General features: G+C 50.7%; 1 protein-coding gene across 1 annotated transcript in view; it reads right to left on the bottom strand.

Moving 5' to 3' along the window:
• Positions 1-19015, bottom strand: part of ATM (ATM serine/threonine kinase) — a 1586045-nt gene that overhangs the window by 869740 nt on the left and 697290 nt on the right. Inside the window, exon 27 of the mRNA XM_085621514.1 lies at positions 5399-5520. Coding sequence (XP_085477640.1) covers positions 5399-5520 — 122 coding nt within the window. The remainder of the gene's footprint in view (positions 1-5398; positions 5521-19015) is intronic.

Genomic DNA, 19015 nt, shown 5'->3' with positions numbered 1-19015 from the left:
GGTCACAAATCAGTGATGCTTTACTCCCAGTTTAAAACAGATGGTAACCAATTCGAAATGAGGAAGGGATCCCACGGGTACCTCTTCCCCTTTCAGAATGTAAATAAAAATATTTTATTAGAGCAGACAGTGGTCCTAACGGCAAACTTCCATTCTTTCTGTTTAAATGCATCCCATTTCCCTTTAAGAAAAATGGGCTGCATTTACAAAAAAAACGGGATTAATTTATCAAAAAGCAATCATAGACGTGATGGTCTGCTGACCTCAGCAGGCCACCATCACTGTGATTGCTGCAATTCCTAATCGGTCGCAAACTGCGACCTACCTCAATAATATGCATGAGGTGGGTCTATTTGCGACCCACTAGGAATTGCTAATGAAACACAAAAGAGTTTCGTACATTAGTAACACTGATTTTCTAATTGTGAATCAGTAAGATTCACAATTAGGAAATCTGTATTCCTAATGTTACTATATCTAGCCCAAATCTCCATTATAACCCAATAGTAAAGTGATACAATGCCATTCCATATCAGAATGCCAATTGATGAACAATTCTGTTCAAAACTGTTGCACTTTTAATATAGGCGGCTGCTTTAGAGAGTGTGTAATAATTTTAAGACATGATGCAGACATAATATATCATTGGATATATAAAGGTTATTGTACATATAAACCTTCTTGAAAGTGATCATGACACTCGAGCAGCGTAGAATGAAAAGGTTTCTTGTAAATCAGTTGGAATATGGAGTCCTTATATATCAATTTAAAGGTTGGGATATTAAAAAAAATGGTACTAATACAGTTACATAATTTAAGAATGAGATCACTCATGAAATACATACTTATTAACAATCTTGCACCTTTGTTACCCCAAACATTCAAAAATATTTCACTTTGGACTTTTTCGTTTTTTACTCTACACTTGATTGCATTTGCATTTCTTTCTAACACCATGCTCCAAAATAAACATGTTTTTAGATATTTCACGGTTTTGATTTGTTTTTTAACATACCATGCCTTTGGCGGTTTTCTGTATTTTGCATTTTTTTTTTTTAATTAGCTCGGTCGGCCAAGCGCCTTATTGTTATTTCAGGTCAGCTTTGCTCAGAAGATAAATGGGAAATCAAAATCCTTCCGTTATTACGTTTTTAAATTGTATTTAATTTTTTTGTTTCTTCATGTTGCATATTTTCCACCATTTTCATTAGAGCTAGGAACTAGAACTAGGGATGTTGCAACACTATCAATGTGGGTGTTCTGAAAATATCAGAGTTTGAAATTTGCCGTGCTGACGAGCATATTTTCAACCAAAATGCTGCTGCACCATTACAAGAACCAAACTGTGTTAGTCTTTTCTTCCATTCATCTTTGTGTTTAAGTGAAAATTGATGGCTATCAACATTTCTATTTTATCCTTATATATGATCACACTTTGGGAGTCACTAACACTGAACAAATTTAATTTGTAATAGTCACTAATAGTCACTACCACCGTAGGCAAGTACCTGTCTCTTGCGACCACCTTTGGATGAAAAATGTTGACAGATCAGTTGAAAAGTGCATCTATAAAACCGTATGTATCTCATGCAACAGTTCTTTCTAAACTCTGCGTTATTTCGATCCTGTGAGAATGTGTGAAAAAATGAGAACATTTCTAAAATATACAAATGACAGAGCCCCACTCATGGAGCTCTGTGCTCAAATAATAGAACTAGTCTAACAAATTAGATTTAAGACACATCAGAAAATCTGATGGTTAAACTGCAGCCATGCAGCTGGGCCTTCTGAAAAAAGAGAACAACCAATAATATCTGAGAAGTTGATCACTGAGGCCATGGTGCATCGGGTCTTCTGATCTTTTCATTAAGAGAGATATAGATGGCCCCTAGTGTGTTGTCCCAATCTCCAGGAGTGATATAGCAGGGTATTCAGAAGAGCTTGCATTAGTGCGCCATGTGGAAACCCCCCCAGCAAGTGAAGTTAACTTTGCCTCCTTCTAATAAGTGCTTATGCTCAATGTTTTAGTGGACGGGATAAACAATGTTTTTGTTCTTTGAAGCGGGAACATTGTATCTGACCAAGTGTCTTAGGAGACATGGAGGGCGTAATTGGGGCAGGTAATCAGTTGAGAGCCAGTATGTTTGGTTTCATCTGCACCTGGCAATATTAAGGACAGACATGATGTTTACCGAGTCATGTGGGTTGCCCTTCAGTTTGATGTGCAGCTAAGCATCATCACGATAAGTGATATGAAAGTCTGTGTAATCCTCGGAGGAGGAAGACAGGTCCACAGAAGCTGCTACATGTGGTATGTAGCATCCAATTCAGGGGAGAGTGGGCCATCCCTACCAATTCTTCTTTAAAGAAAGTACACATAGAGCGAGTTTCCCCAAAGGCAAACAGCAGGTGTCTTCTTCTCCATCCTTAAGACGGTTCGCTCAAAACATGCAACACATTTTGTAATCCTCTGTTTTGAGGTGTGGGGATTGAAATAGCAAAGGAGCCCTTTTGAGTATTGACCAAGTAAATCTTTACAAGACCACATCAGTACTGGGGCTGAACAGCAACTTCTCTGTTGAAGTATTGGCGGTTGTCGAAGGTTGCTTCCATGGACTAAAAACTGTAAAATAACTAAGTGGAAAGGCGGCAGAAGGAAAATATGGGAACCCTTTGACTGAGTTGAAAGCAGGGCTTTGAAGAACAATTTACTTAGCTTTGATAATGTTCTTTCTTGTAGAGAATCTATTTAGAGGCAGATTCCTCACCTTTTGAATATTGCCCAGCCATCAATTGCTTTTGAGGCTGTTTGAGTCAATCACACACAGAGCCCCAACAGCAAATTGGTTGTGACCGGTGTGCAGAATCCTAGACTTGGGATATTAATGGATAGAGTCAAATCACAGAATAGAGAGGGGGCAGGGGTCGGTGGGGAATCTGTGGCTAAGTAGAGTTTCTAGCAGGAAGAGCGTTACCAGAATGTAACTGGTCTTCTAATGGAGACTTCTAGCCGCAGATTCCTCACCATTTAAATAGATACCAAAGCAGTAGTTATTCTGAGGAGGGTCTGTGGATAGATTCAAACCAAAACGTCTTGCAGGACAAAGCGGGAAAAATATACCTCTCAACAAACTGGACTGTCCAGAAAGTAGTGGTTCGTGAACATATGACGGGGCACCCACATAGACATCTTGCAAATGTCCAAGTCAGGACTCCGCGTGCCAATGCAGTGATAGCACCTTTGGCATTGGTAGAATGAACATGCATGCCTTCACAAAGGCTGCTTTGGGCCAAGGCATCGCAGATCGTAATGCAAAGCACAGTCCATCGGGAGATGGTTCTCTTCTGAACAGCCTTGCCTTTTTCACTCCAGAGAACACCACAAAGAGCTGATCATTCACCCAGTGTTCTTAGGTACGATCAATATAAAAGCTAACAGCTCTCTTGGAGTCTAAACAGTGGAGACTCTCCTCCTCCTTAGAGGGGTGAGAAGGACCATTGAACGTTGGTAAGATAATGTTTTGACTGACGTGGAACAGCGTCACAACTTAAGGCGAGAAGGATGCCAGTATCTGCAAAACCAGCTTATCAAGAGAACATAAACAACCTCTGTATTGAGGCGACGCTTCCAAGCATGAATATGGAGATTGTGAATCCCCGGAGGCAGAACCCTGTCCTGTTGCTGCGACAGCAGGTCCTCCTGGAGGTGGACTGATACTCAAACCCAGGAGATCTAGATACCATACTCTCCGTGCACAATCTGGAGCCACTTAAAGGACTTAGGCTCGGTCCATCCTGATCTTCTTGAGAACTCAGGGCTGGTGTGCTATTGGCAGAAAGGCATATAGAAGTTTAGAGTTCCACTCGAGGCTGGGCACGTCTCCAAGCAACAGATGTCTTGGAAACTGCAACGTGCAGTAGTGCTTACATTGCGCTTTCTCAGCAGTGGTGAACAGACCGAGTCAAGGTTCCCCCATTCATGGAAGTGACCACGTGCCACCTACAGGTGCAACTCCTAATTCTGATCCGCTAGGCACTGACGGCCGAGCCTGTCTGCACTGGAATTCAACAATCCTGTCAGGTGGTTCACCTCAACAACAACTGCAGATCTTTTGTAGTCTCCTCTGAAATCTGAATGTGGTCTGACAGTGCACCTTGATGTTGGGCCCACTGAGACTTCAGATCCCACTGCAGAGACTGTTTGCCACCTGGCATGCTTGACCAGCAGGAGGCCATCAGACCCAGCACCTTCAGATTCAAACTGACAAATCCAGGATCGAGGCTGAAAGATCAGGATCAGAGCCTGAATGTCCTGGACTCTCCTATCTAGGGGAAAGACACAAAACCGAACCATGTGCGGAATGGCTCTGATGAAGGGAAGTGTCTAAGATGGAGCTAGGTGTGACTTCAGCATGTGGATAGTGAACCCCAAAGATGACAAGAGGTCATCGTAGTCTGGAGGTTGTTGATGACTACCGAAGCGAGCCCGCCTTCAACAGCCAGTCAATAAAGTAGGGGAAAACTGTGACCCCTGACCTCCGAAGGTATGCTTTCACTACTGCCATCACTTTCGTGATCACCCGAGGGTCATTAATGAGGTCAAAGAAGAGACCCATGAACTGGAAATGCTCCTGTCCCAATACGACCCGCAGGAAATGCTGATGGGACTGAAAGATGGGTATATGAAAATAGGCATCCTATAGGTCCAACGCCCCTAGCCAGTGTAAGGTGTGGCCCAAGCCCCCAACATAGTACCTTCAAAATGAGGAAGTGGAGGTCAAAGACTTTTGCCACCTAATCATCACCATGGCATAAGAAGCGTTTTCGTTAATAGCAGGATCAAGTGGACGAAAGGATCCCGGGCTCTGGAGGTATCAAGGCCACTAGCTTATTGTAGGTCATCATACCAGTTCTATTTGTGGTATGGTTGATTAATCTCATCACCAGCGTTGTAATCATTCGCTAAATCCATTTCAAACATGTGATGCTGGGTAATTGTCATATGACATACAGTAGAAAATCTGATGATGGTCTGCAAAGAGTGGCGTTGAGCATACCTCTCACACTGGCTGTACCCCTCACACTGGCTGTATAGAAAACCCAATCAATGACATGCATAGGCTGTATTGAATTCTGATTACTATAATCTTTTAAAAAACGATTTGCAGTTAACAATTAGACAATTGTTACATTTTAGATCATAATCTGTGAGCAGTTTCCGTTTTTTTATTTTACCATTTGTATGACTGATAAACAGTATTTAGGCCAAAACAGTATGGAGAAGGACTGCAGGGAGGCACCGTAAAATGTAAAGCAAACACAACATACAGAATCATTTTGTCTCACCAGTCAAAATTACCTTTGCAAATCCCCGGAAGTTTGACAAAGTGCTGCTTACCGAACAAATTTTGAAAGCTCTCCTCTTCCTTCGGCCAATTCTGTACTTGGAATCTCATGTAGGGTCATTAGCAACTCTACCACAATTTCAGGCAAATTGCTGAGGAACAAATGATCAATTTGCTAAAATTGAAAAAGAAATCGAAATATATTATATGATAGTAACTCGAACTTTATCGTATACAAAGAACAAGTTATTTACCTTCAGTAACGATATATCTGTAATAAACATTAGTTAGTTATAGATTCCTTACCTTAGCCCCCAGGTGTCAGACTGGATCCGGAAGGTTTTTTCGTCAGCAGTACCTCTGCGCGCTGGAAGGTGGCTCCTGGTCTGTCCTTGGCGTTGTGGTCCCCAGGATGACGTCGCGGTAGCTACTTAGACGCCGCCCTCGCGCGCTGATGTCAGTTCTGCACATGACTTTCCGCGCCGGAAGCGCAGAGCCATGCAAGGCACCGACCACTGGTGCACAAAGCTACTACCCTAGAAATGAGTTTGTCGAACGGGGAGGATGGGTGGGGCAGTAAGGAATCTATAACTAACTAATGTTTCTTACAGATATATCGTTACCGAAGGTAAGCAACTTCTTCATCTGAAAGAAACATGCTAATTATAAAATCCTTACCTTAGAATAGATACCCCAGCAATACCAACCCTGGTGGTGGATCTGCGAACCACGATCAAACCAGAAAGTTCTGGAGAACAGAACGGCCAAAGAAGCCGTCTCTCCGGACTTGGCTGTCCAGACAGTAGTGTTTCGTAAACGTGTGCAGTGATACCCATGTTGCTGCCTGATAGATGTCATGTAGAGGAACTCCTCTTCCCAAGGCAGTAGTGGCTGCCGTCGCCCTGGTGGAATGGGCGCGTAGCCTCACAGGAGGCTCCTTTTTAGCTAGAGAATAGCATGCTTTTATACACAAAACGACCCATCGAGTAATGGTTCGCTTGTGTATGGCCCAACCTTTCTTGGCACCCACGTAGCCAACAAAGAGTTGGTCATCCACCCGGGACTGTTATGTGCGATCCAGAGGTCCAGATAGAAAGAAAGCGCACATTTAGGGTCCAGGCGGTAGAGCCTCTCTTCCTCTTCCTCTTTCGAAGGATGCAGAGGCGGAAAGAAGGTGGGCAAAGTGATAGTCTGCCCGATGTGGAAGGCAGTGACAACTTTGGGCAGGAAGGATGGACGAGTCCAAAGGACAACTTTGTCCGGATGTACAGAGAGAAAAGGAAGCTTAGACAAAGGAGCCTGGAGATCACTCACTCATCTGGCAGAGGTGATGGCCACCAGGAGCACAGTTTTGATTGTCAAGAGCCTTAAAGGACAGTTGTGAATCAGCATAAAGGAAGCGCACATTAAATAAGTTAAAATCAGGTTCAAGTCCCACTGAGGCATAACGAAGGGAATAGGAGGAAAGAGAGGAGTTCTGCCTTTCAAGAAGCGACTTACAACGGGGACTTGAAAAGGGAAGGCTGATCTGGAAGCCGAAGGAAGGCAGAGATGGCCGAAAGAAAGCCCTTGATAGTGCCCAGAGCAGAGCCCTGCTGGGCTAGAGAAAAAAGAAACAAGAGATTCTCAGAAAGAAGGGCAGAAAGGGGATCCACAGGCTTTGCTGTGCACCATTTCACAAACTTGTTCCACCGGCAGGCGTATACAGTCTTAGTGAGGGACGCCTGGCTGCCAAGATTACATCACAGACTTCAGGAGGCAGGTCGAAAGACGTCAACTGCCCCCGCTCAATCTCCACGCAAGGAGGTGGAGGCTGGACAGGTTCGGGTGGAGGACCGTCCCCTGCTGCTGCGACAAAAGATCCTCCCGAAGAGGCAGTTTGAGTAGAGGATCGATGGCCATGTTGAGCAGCTCGGGATACCAGACACTTCATGCCCAATCCGGAGCCACAAGAAAGACTCGGTCGCGCCTGATTTTCTTCAACACTCTGGGTGTTAGACTTGGGGGTCTCTGGTTGGCGCAAGGTTGCCCTTGTGTCAAGCAGGAACCCTCTCCTCTACGTCAGGGCGCAGGATAACCCCTTTTGAATGACCCTTGCTCACCCTCTAGGTGCGTGGCGTGAGCAGCCAAGGCGATTCCTCAGGCGTTGTTGGTTAAGCACTTACAATCACACACACAGTAAATACATCAATCCCCCCAGAAACGGACACCAGCCTTGGATATGTAGAAAAATACGCTTCTTTATGTAAAAATAGGTATATATATCTCAGCAGACTTATCACAAGACCAATAACGTTTTCGCTATGCCACCAGGTTGTAAAGCAGGCAAATGTTCTTTGTTCGTAGCTTCAAGTGGACACTTTGTAGTCTCTTGCAAATGTTACTCGTGGTTCCAGTACTCACAGAGATCGGCTCCTGCGAACGGGGAAATAAGGCGTTGCGGGCCCCGAGCCCGATACTGGAACTTCTTTCGTGATGTGGAGAGTCGGCACAGGTCGGTGTGACTCTCAGCTTGGGAAGTGTTCTTGGGTCCTCAATCAGCAGGTGTGGGCAAGTAGGCAGGCGCGGCCCGCGACCCTTTAGCACGGCGGTGCAGGGGGGTCTCCACAGCGGGGGCGGCGCGGCCTGAGATGTCCGGGGATAGCGAAGCGGGGTCACAGGGCACAGTCAGTGCAGCTGGATGACCCGGCGTAGATCACAGTCGTCGGACGGCTTCCGGCGGGAGGGGTGATAGCACGTTCAGCGCGCTCCAATGGCAGGCGGTGACAGGGGTGCAGGCGGCCTAGCCCGGGGACAGAGAGCGGCTCCGGACGGAGCGGGGCTCTCACGGGGTTGCGGCAGGCGAGCTCCTGAGTGTCACGGCCCTAGGAGGGGCGATGAGGGGCGCAGTCTCTTTTCCAGCGGGATGCACACACGGCTCGAATTGGAGGACGAGCAAGAAGCACAGAGAACCCACTGTTCCTGGGGTTCAGTTCAGGGGGCAAGCTCAGACCAAGCCCTTGGAGAATGTTCAAGCACAAAGTAGCAAAGTCTTTTCAGTAGTCTCTTCCTCTCCTTTCTCAGCAAGGCAGGCAGCAGGCCAGCTCCTCCAGCGTCTCCTTCTCCTTCTAGTCGGGCAGAGGTTCTTTGTGGTAAACAGGATTCTGATTTCTTAGGAGCCAGGCTCCTACTTTTATACCGTGATTCTTTTGTTCTTTAGCGCCAGGGGGCCTAGGCCTGGCTCAGTCCAGTTCTGGAGCACTTTGTTATGGTGACTCTGCTCTTTCCTTTCAGCAGCAGGGCAGAGACATCAGCCGCCCCACAGGGGGTGGCGCCGGCTTTGTGGTGGCAGAGCACAGGTCTATTCAAGAGTCAAGGTGTACTCCTCCCACCCATCCTGGTGTCATCTCCCTACCCACCACCTGGCAGCCAACCTGTCTCTGGGGATTCCCCAACCCTGCTCCTTACTGTTGCTAGGCAGAACACACACACACACAGCAGAGGCGGACTGAGATGGTCAGGTCAGTAAATACTAACTTTCTAAAAGTAGTATTTACAAACCCAGGATATTAAAATAAACTTGACTACAAGAAGTATTTTATTATTCTGAGTTCAGGCATACTAAACTTGACACTCTACCATGCTCTCTGAGTCCACTGGGGTCACAGCGTTGGCGTGATCCCAGCAGCCCATTCTGGCCTATGGAGAGCAGGTAGCCTTCAATAGTGAAAAACGGAAAGGGCTGTAATTCACTACTAAGACATGCCACACACATCAGGGCATGTCCTACCTTATGCCTACAATGCACCCTGCCCTTGGGCCTACCAGAGGGGTGGCTAATATGTAGGTAAGGGAAGGTTTAGGGACTGGCAAGTGAGGGCACTTGCGCAGTCAGCGCGACGGTCCGGGACCACGCACAGGGTCTGCGGTGGCAGACCCTAGACACATTTTACAAAGCCGCTTTCTGTGGGTGGCGCAACCAGCGCTGCAAGCCCACCAGCAGCATTGGCATTCACAAGCCCTGGCACCCCTGGTGCACTTTACTGGGGACTGACAGTGAATCCAATAAACCAATCATGAACATCAATTACAGGTACACTTTACCTAGGGAGCACTTGCACTGCGGCACGGATTAGCCGTGGCGCAGTGCCCTGAGCGGACAACACCAGCAAAACAATCGAGGCACACCATCAAAAAGTGGAAGGGAAACTCACGCCAAGGTGCCAGGTCTAACACGTGTCCCCTCCAGCTGAAATGTGGGGAGAACTACCCTTGCCCAGGGGGTTCCTCGTCACTAAGGCGGAAATACCTGGACAGACCGTCAGCGTTGGCGTGATCTGTACCAGGACGGTGTTCCACCGTAAAGTCCATACCCTGTAGGGAGATGGACCACCTCAACAGCTTCGGGTTCTCACCCCTCATTTGCATCAACCATCTGAGGGGCCTGTGGTCCGTCTGAATCCGGAAGTGAGACCCAAACAAGTAGGGTCTTAGCTTCTTCAGCGCCCAGACCACAGCAAATGCTTCTCGCTCAATTGCACTCCACCTACTTTCCCGTGGAAGTAACCTCCTACTGATGAAGGCTACGGGTTGGTCCCAGCCTTCCTCAGTCATCTGTGAGAGAACAGCCCCTACACCATGCTCTGAAGCGTCTGTCTGTACTAGGAATTCCTTGGAGAAGTCAGGGGCCAAGAGCACGGGCGCCGTGCACATGGCAGTCTTCAGGGTGTCGAAAGCTTTCTGACAGGTGTCAGTCCAGATCACGTTCCTGGGCTGCTTCTTGGAAGTCAGCTCTGTCAAGGGGGCAACAATCGTTCCATAGCCCTTGACAAACCTCCTGTAGTACCCAGTGAGCCCCAGGAAGGCCCTCACTGCGGTCTGCGTCTTGGGGGGTTCCCAAGCCAGGATGGTCTCAATTTTGGGTTGCAAGGGTGCCACCTTGCCACTCCCCACTTGGTGTCCCAAGTACACCACGGAACCCTGCCCGATCTGGCACTTGCTTGCCTTGATCGTGAGGCCTGCTCGGCGCAGAGCCATCAACACTTCCCAGAGGTGGCGCAGGTGTTCGGGCCAGGTGGCACTGAACACTGCGATGTCATCCAGGTAGGCGGCACTGAACGCATCCAGCCCAACCAGTACCTGGTTGACCAACCTCTGAAAGGTGGCAGGGGCATTCTTCATCCCAAATGGCATGACTCGGAACTGGAAGTGCCCATCTGGTGTAGAGAATGCTGACCTCTCTTTGGCCCCATCGGTCAAGGCGATCTGCCAGTACCCAGACGTTAAATCAAACGTGCTGAGGAACCGGGCAGCCCCTAGCCGATCAATGAGCTCATCAGCTCTGGGGATGGGGTGCGCGTCAGTCTTCGTTACTGAATTGAGTCCTCTGTAGTCCACACAGAACCGGAGTTCAGGTGTGGCTCCCGGCGCAGCAGCTTTGGGGACCAAGACCACGGGGCTGGACCAAGGACTGCTGGAGGACTCAACCACCCCTAGCGCAAGCATTTTGGAGACCTCCTCCTTGATGCAAGCTCTGACCCTGTCAGTTACCCTGTAAGCCTTGTGCTTCACAGGTAAGCTGTCTCCTGTGTCCACATCATGGACGCACCAATCTGTGACACCAGGAACCAGGGAGAATCTATCGGGAAACTGCCCCAGCAAGTGGCGGCAATCTTCCTGTTGTTCGGGCGTCAGGGTGGGTGAGAGGTTAACTCCATCCACTGACCCATCTTTCTCAGAGGCTACTAAGAGGTCAGGAAGAGGCTCGGTCTCCTCTTCTATTCCATCATCAGTGGCCAGCAGCATGCCCACTTCGGTCCTCTCTAAGTGGGGCTTAAGGCGGTTAACATGTAGGACCCTCAAAGGGTTCCTGGGAGACTGCATGTCCACCAAGTAGGTGATAGGACTTTTGCGCTCCACAACCTCAAATGGACCTGTCCACTTATCCTGAAGTGCACAAGGCTCCACTGGGGCCAAGACCCACACCTTTTGTCCAGGTTGAAGCTCTACCAGAGTGGCATTCCGGTCGTACCACCGCTTCATCTCCTCCTGGCTGGCTTCCAGATTTGCCTCAGCAAGTTGCCTGAAACGCCTAGTCTGGTTTCGGAAGGCCAGCATGTAACTGTATACATTCTGGGGAGGTTTCCTGGGAGATTGCTCCCAGCCTTCCTTTACCAAACTCAGAGGTCCTCTTACCGGGTGACCATACAGAAGCTCAAAAGGGGCTGAATCCTAGAGACTTCTGTGGCACCTCTCGGTAAGCGAAGAGCAGGCATGGCAAGAGGACGTCCCACTTATGCCTCATTGGACCGTCTAGGCCCATGATCATGCCTTTGAGGGTTCGGTTGAATCTCTCAACCAACCCATTTCCTTGGGGGTGGTAAGGAGTGGTGAACTTGTAAGTTACCCCACACTCCTTCCACAGGGATTTCATATATGTGGATATGAAATTGGTCCCCCTGTCGCTCACCACCTCTAGAGGGAATCCCACTCGGGAGAAAATTCCCATCAGTGCTCGTCCCACCACGGGGGCCGTCACTGTCCTCAGAGGGATGGCTTCAGGGTACCGGGTGGCATGGTCCACCAAGACCAGGATGAACCTGTTGCCCAGGGCTGTCTTGGGGTCCAGAGGCCCCACAATATCAATACCCACTCGCTGGAATGGCGTACCAACCACGGGGAAGGGCTGCAGAGGAGCCTTGTGCTTCCCTCCGCTCTTACCACTTGCCTGGCAAGTCTGACAGGTTCTGCAGTAGGAATCTGAATTCTTGTGCATTTGGGGCCAGTAAAAGTGGGTGACAAGCCTGTCATAGGTCTTGTCCATCCCCAAATGTCCTGCTAAAGGCACATCATGAGCCAGCCCCAGTAGGAAGGTTCTGAACTTCTGGGGTACCACCAGCACACGGGCTGACCCAGGTTCAGCAGCCTTAGGCTCGGAATACAGGAGGTCACTCTCCCAGTACACGTAGTGTGTTTTGGCCTGAACACCATTGGCCTGGTCTGCAGCCTGTTGCCGCATACCCACGAGAGAAGGGCATTCTTTCTGCTCCCTGCAGAATTCCTCCCTGGAGGGACCTCCTTCTTGCTGCCAATGGGTCAGCTCAGGCAGATCTCCCAGTTCGGCAATCTGTTCCCCGGTAGGCTCCAGAGCATCCCCCTCAGGGTCTGCTTCCTCCTGGGCCGTGGGAACTTCGGGGGCCGGTTTCCCGCGCCTCCTGCGCCTTCTCCCTAAGGCCGGTTCCTGGACCTCTCCCTCAGGCTCCAGGACCCTCTCAACACCCCTACTGGCTGCCATGGACCGGGTGGTCACGCATGCCCAGTCGGGTAGACCCACCATCCTCAGATGCGTGGTCTTCTCCACCTTTTCCCAAGGGGAGCTCTCCAGGTCGTTCCCTAGCAGACAGTCTACAGGCATGTCAGTTCTCACAGCGACTTGTAGAGTACCAGAGACCTCCCCCCACTCAAAGGGAATTTGAGCCATTGGACAACGACTCTCTATGTTGTCAGCATTGACAACCCTACAGTAGGCATTGGGTACAATCTGCTCTTGAGACACCAGGTGTTGCCTCACCGAGGTCACGCTGGCTCCTGTATCTCTAAGAGCCTCAACCTTCTTTCCATTGATGGTCACTACCTGCCCATATTTCTTAGTGTTAGAGGGCAGGTAGGTTACAGGGACCATCTCACTGTCTCCTAGCGAGACTAGGGTCATCTGCCCGGGACCCCCACCCTCCTGGACTGCTACCTCCTCCCCAAAATTAACATTAGCTACTTGCCGGGGTGGAGCACCAGTGGGTGCGGTCTTACCAAACAGGCGACACTTAGGATCAGAGGCAATGTGACCCGGGTCACCACACTTATAACAATTGAAGGGCCCCTTTGGAACAGGTCTACCTGTCGGGGCCCCGTTCTGCTGCAGGGGTGGGGGAGGCGGAGAACCCTTCTGCTGGTTCCCTTGGGAATTACTTTGGGGGCCTTTTTGGAACCCCTTCTGTTTACCCCTGTCCCCCCCACTCTTCTGCTGGGGACCCTGCCCACCTTTGGCGGAGTCTCCCACTTGACCCTTGTGGACCCTGGTGCTGAGCCAGCGGTCCGCCTCCTCAGCAAGCTTCCTCGGGTTGGACAGCTTGCTATCTATCAGGTGCTGGCGTAGCTCAGGAAAACATTGACTGGACAAGTGCTCCCATGCAATTAAATCAAGCAGCCCTTGATAATCATTCACTTTGCTACCCTTCACCCAACCATCCAGTGCTCTGCAGAAAAAGGTCACATACTCCACATACGTACTCTCAGGGATCTTCTTGGTCTCCCTGAACCTCTGTCTATATAGCTCAGGAGTTAACCCATACCTGGTCATTAAAGCTTCCTTCATATGGGGGTAGGAGACTTGGAGATCTAAGGGTAAATCTAACAGTGTGTCACGTCCTTCAGCAAGGAACCTTCCCCACAACCCCGCTCCCCAGTCTTTCTCAGGGACCCGGTGTGAAGACATGGCCACCTCATAGGCTCTAAACCACTGCCCTATGTCATCCTTCCTAAAATACTCCTTTACTACATCTTTGGGGATGTACACCTTGGACTCTACCTGCACCGGTGGAGTGCTGCCACCAGAAGGAGCGGTGTCCAAACTTTTCGCCTTCAGCTCCAACTCCTTCAATCTGATATCATGATCCATTTGGCGTTGTTGTGCCTCCAGGGCCAACTTCTGCTTTTCCATTTCCATTTGTCCTGCCAACTTCGCCATCTCCATTGCATGCGCCCTGTCTGCTGCCCTGTCCGCCAGCTCCTCTGGCGACCGGACTCTGCTGGGCTCCTCAAGGTTGTCGGGTGGAACGATGTCCCCCGCATTCCGTGGGTCTCGTGACTCCTTCCAGGCTCTCAGTGCCTTGGCGTACTGGGTTCTCCTCTTGAATCCAGCATGGGGGACTCTGAATTTTACACTGTAGCCTTTCAATTGCTCTATCGTGTAGCCTTCCAGTCTCTCCCAATCCACCTCATCTATTCCAGAAATCACAGAGAGTGCTCTCCCAGCGGAGAGTGAGCTAGGCATGGTTGCAGTAACGGCAGATGTCTCAACAAAGTTCAACAAATGAAAACCTGTGGCTGCGTTATTTGGTCTGCTCTCACTATCTGGTGATTAATAATTCACTGTATGTAAACTACAAGTGCAAATCCGAAATCCCACCCGCTGCCAACAATGTTAGACTTGGGGGTCTCTGGTTGGCGCAAGGTTGCCCTTGTGTCAAGCAGGAACCCTCTCCTCTACGTCAGGGCGCAGGATAACCCCTTTTGAATGACCCTTGCTCACCCTCTAGGTGCGTGGCGTGAGCAGCCAAGGCGATTCCTCAGGCGTTGTTGGTTAAGCACTTACAATCACACACACAGTAAATACATCAATCCCCCCAGAAACGGACACCAGCCTTGGATATGTAGAAAAATACGCTTCTTTATGTAAAAATAGGTATATATATCTCAGCAGACTTATCACAAGACCAATAACGTTTTCGCTATGCCACCAGGTTGTAAAGCAGGCAAATGTTCTTTGTTCGTAGCTTCAAATGGACACTTTGTAGTCTCTTGCAAATGTTACTCGTGGTTCCAGTACTCACAGAGATCGGCTCCTGCGAACGGGGAAATAAGGCGTTGCGGGCCCCGAGCCCGATACTGGAACTTCTTTCGTGATGTGGAGAGTCGGCACAGGTCGGTGTGACTCTCAGCTTGGGAAGTGTTCTTGGGTCCTCAATCAGCAGGTGTGGGCAAGTAGGCAGGCGCGGCCCGCGACCCTTTAGCACGGCGGTGCAGGGGGGTCTCCACAGCGGGGGCGGCGCGGCCTGAGATGTCCGGGGATAGCGAAGCGGGGTCACAGGGCACAGTCAGTGCAGCTGGATGACCCGGCGTAGATCACAGTCGTCGGACGGCTTCCGGCGGGAGGGGTGATAGCACGTTCAGCGCGCTCCAATGGCAGGCGGTGACAGGGGTGCAGGCGGCCTAGCCCGGGGACAGAGAGCGGCTCCGGACGGAGCGGGGCTCTCACGGGGTTGCGGCAGGCGAGCTCCTGAGTGTCACGGCCCTAGGAGGGGCGATGAGGGGCGCAGTCTCTTTTCCAGCGGGATGCACACACGGCTCGAATTGGAGGACGAGCAAGAAGCACAGAGAACCCACTGTTCCTGGGGTTCAGTTCAGGGGGCAAGCTCAGACCAAGCCCTTGGAGAATGTTCAAGCACAAAGTAGCAAAGTCTTTTCAGTAGTCTCTTCCTCTCCTTTCTCAGCAAGGCAGGCAGCAGGCCAGCTCCTCCAGCGTCTCCTTCTCCTTCTAGTCGGGCAGAGGTTCTTTGTGGTAAACAGGATTCTGATTTCTTAGGAGCCAGGCTCCTACTTTTATACCGTGATTCTTTTGTTCTTTAGCGCCAGGGGGCCTAGGCCTGGCTCAGTCCAGTTCTGGAGCACTTTGTTATGGTGACTCTGCTCTTTCCTTTCAGCAGCAGGGCAGAGACATCAGCCGCCCCACAGGGGGTGGCGCCGGCTTTGTGGTGGCAGAGCACAGGTCTATTCAAGAGTCAAGGTGTACTCCTCCCACCCATCCTGGTGTCATCTCCCTACCCACCACCTGGCAGCCAACCTGTCTCTGGGGATTCCCCAACCCTGCTCCTTACTGTTGCTAGGCAGAACACACACACACACAGCAGAGGCGGACTGAGATGGTCAGGTCAGTAAATACTAACTTTCTAAAAGTAGTATTTACAAACCCAGGATATTAAAATAAACTTGACTACAAGAAGTATTTTATTATTCTGAGTTCAGGCATACTAAACTTGACACTCTACCATGCTCTCTGAGTCCACTGGGGTCACAGCGTTGGCGTGATCCCAGCAGCCCATTCTGGCCTATGGAGAGCAGGTAGCCTTCAATAGTGAAAAACGGAAAGGGCTGTAATTCACTACTAAGACATGCCACACACATCAGGGCATGTCCTACCTTATGCCTACAATGCACCCTGCCCTTGGGCCTACCAGAGGGGTGGCTAATATGTAGGTAAGGGAAGGTTTAGGGACTGGCAAGTGAGGGCACTTGCGCAGTCAGCGCGACGGTCCGGGACCACGCACAGGGTCTGCGGTGGCAGACCCTAGACACATTTTACAAAGCCGCTTTCTGTGGGTGGCGCAACCAGCGCTGCAAGCCCACCAGCAGCATTGGCATTCACAAGCCCTGGCACCCCTGGTGCACTTTACTGGGGACTGACAGTGAATCCAATAAACCAATCATGAACATCAATTACAGGTACACTTTACCTAGGGAGCACTTGCACTGCGGCACGGATTAGCCGTGGCGCAGTGCCCTGAGCGGACAACACCAGCAAAACAATCGAGGCACACCATCAAAAAGTGGAAGGGAAACTCACGCCAAGGTGCCAGGTCTAACACTGGGCAAAAGTGGTATAGGTGGAAAGGCATACAACAGACCGAAACTCCACTCATGACGAAACGCGTCGCCTAGCGAGTGCCACCTTGTACTTCCAACGCGCAGAATTGCTGACATTGCGCGTTCTCTTTGGTGGCGAATAGATCTAACCAAGGCTCTCCCCACTGTTGAAAGAGACCTTGCATCACCTCCGAGTGAAGACGCCATTCGTGATCCATAATGCACCTGCGGCTGAGTTTGTCTGCCCTGGCGTTCAGAGAACCTGTCAGGGGTTAAACCACCAGGAATATGCCCTTATTTTCCAGCCATGTTCAGAGGCAGGCGGCCTCTTGACATAGGGTCCACGACCCCACCCCGCCCTGTTTATTGCAGTACCACAGGGCGGTGGTGTTGTCCAAGAACACCTGCACTACTCTTCCCCGGACAGAGGGAAGGAATGCTTTCAGTGCAAGGCTAATCACCCGGAGCTCCAGAAGGTTGATGTGGAGCCCGGACTCCACCAGAGGCCTCTGATCTCCGCCTCCCCCATGTGGCCGCCCCATCCCAGAAGGGATGCGTCCGTCACCACGGTGTGGTCTGGTTGGGGAAGGGAGAGGTATCTGCCATTGACCCAATCCTGGTTCGTGAGCCACCACTGCAGTTGTCGTGCAGTGCCCTATGAGATGTGGACGCAATCAGACAGATTCCCCTGATGCTGCGCCCACTGGAACTTCAGGTCCCATTGCAGAGCTCGCATATGCCACCTGGCATGATCGACCCGCAGGATGAGGGCGGCTATGAGGCCCAGCAGCCTCAGGATCATTCTGACCGAAACCCTGGATAGAGGCTGAAAGATCGGAATCATAACCCGAATAGCCTAGACTCGCTGTTTGGGAGGACAGACTCGAAATCACGTCGTGTCTAGAACCGCTCCGATGAAGAGGAGCTTCTGAGAGGGAATCAGGCGTGACTTCGGCACATTGATGGAGAACCCCAGCGAATGCAGGAGGTCGGCCGTAGTCTGGAGGTGGGAGACAACTGCCTGGGACGAGCCCGCCTTCAACAGCCAGTCGTCGAGATAGGAAAAAACTGAAACCCCTGATCTGCGCAGATGAGCTGCGACTACCGTCATCAGTTTCGTGAACACCCGAAGGGCACTGGTAAAGCCAAAGGGGAGCACGGTGAACTGAAAATGCTCGTGGCCTACCATGAACCGTAGGTAACGCCGGTTGGCCGGCAGGACAGGGATGTGAAAATTAGCGCCTGCAAATCCAACTCTACCATCCAGTCTTCCGGGTCGAGGGCAGACAAGACCTGAGCAAGTGTCAACATCTTGAACTTCTTCTTCCGGAGGAAGTGATTGACGTCCCTGAGATCCAAGATAGGACGCAGGCCCTTGTCCTTCTTGGGGACCAGAAAGTAGTGGGAGTAACAACCACAACCTAATTCTGGGACAGGAACGTGCTCGATGGCTTCCTTGGCCAAGAGAGCCGTAACTTCCTGCTGGTGAAGGGCCAGATGATCCTCCAACATGCGGTGGAATCTCGGTGGCATGGCTGGAGGGGTAGTGTCGAAGGTGAGGGAGGAGCCCCTTTGGACTATTTGCAAAACCCACCTGTCCGACGTGATGGTGCGCCAGTGGGGGAGGTGATGGACAATCCTGACGCCCACTGGCGTTTGATGGACCCGAAAGGTCGGACTAGGAGGGTTTGGAGGCTGCTGCAGAGGGGGCTGGCCCGCCCGCTGGCCCCCGGAACCACGACCATTATTCCCACGTCCCCGGCCGCACGAAGGTTGGGTAACTTGCTGCGGCCTGTGGCTCTAGGCGGGACGGAGCCGGGCACCCTTCCGTAGCCACGAATGGGGCAAAAAGCAGACTGCGCAGGGCGGGTGGAGAGTCCAACGGACTTGGCCGTAGCCCATGAGTCCTTGAAACGCTCTAGAGCATTGTCTACTTTGTCGCCAAAAGACGACGGCCATCAAAAGGCATGCTCATCAAAGTGTTCTGGACATCCCCTGAATAGCCAGTCGATCTCATCCAGGCGTAGAGCCGAAGCGCTACTTACGTTGAAATGGTCCTGCCCAGAGAGTCGGCAGTGTCCAGCCCACAACTGATGGTAAACTTTGCTGCATCCCTTCCGGCGGCGACAGCCTGGGAAAGCACTGCCCGGGCCTCCTCCGGACACTGAGGCAGCACGTGCGCACCATATCCTAAACCGAGTAGGAATAATGGCCCAAGAGAAATGCAGTGTTTACCGACCGCAGGCCTAAGCTGACAGAAGAGAACATTTTCT

This window comes from Triturus cristatus, chromosome 8, assembly GCF_964204655.1.
Source record: "Triturus cristatus chromosome 8, aTriCri1.1, whole genome shotgun sequence".
NCBI lineage: Eukaryota > Metazoa > Chordata > Amphibia > Caudata > Salamandridae > Triturus > Triturus cristatus.
This window is presented reverse-complemented; position numbering and strand designations above follow the sequence as displayed.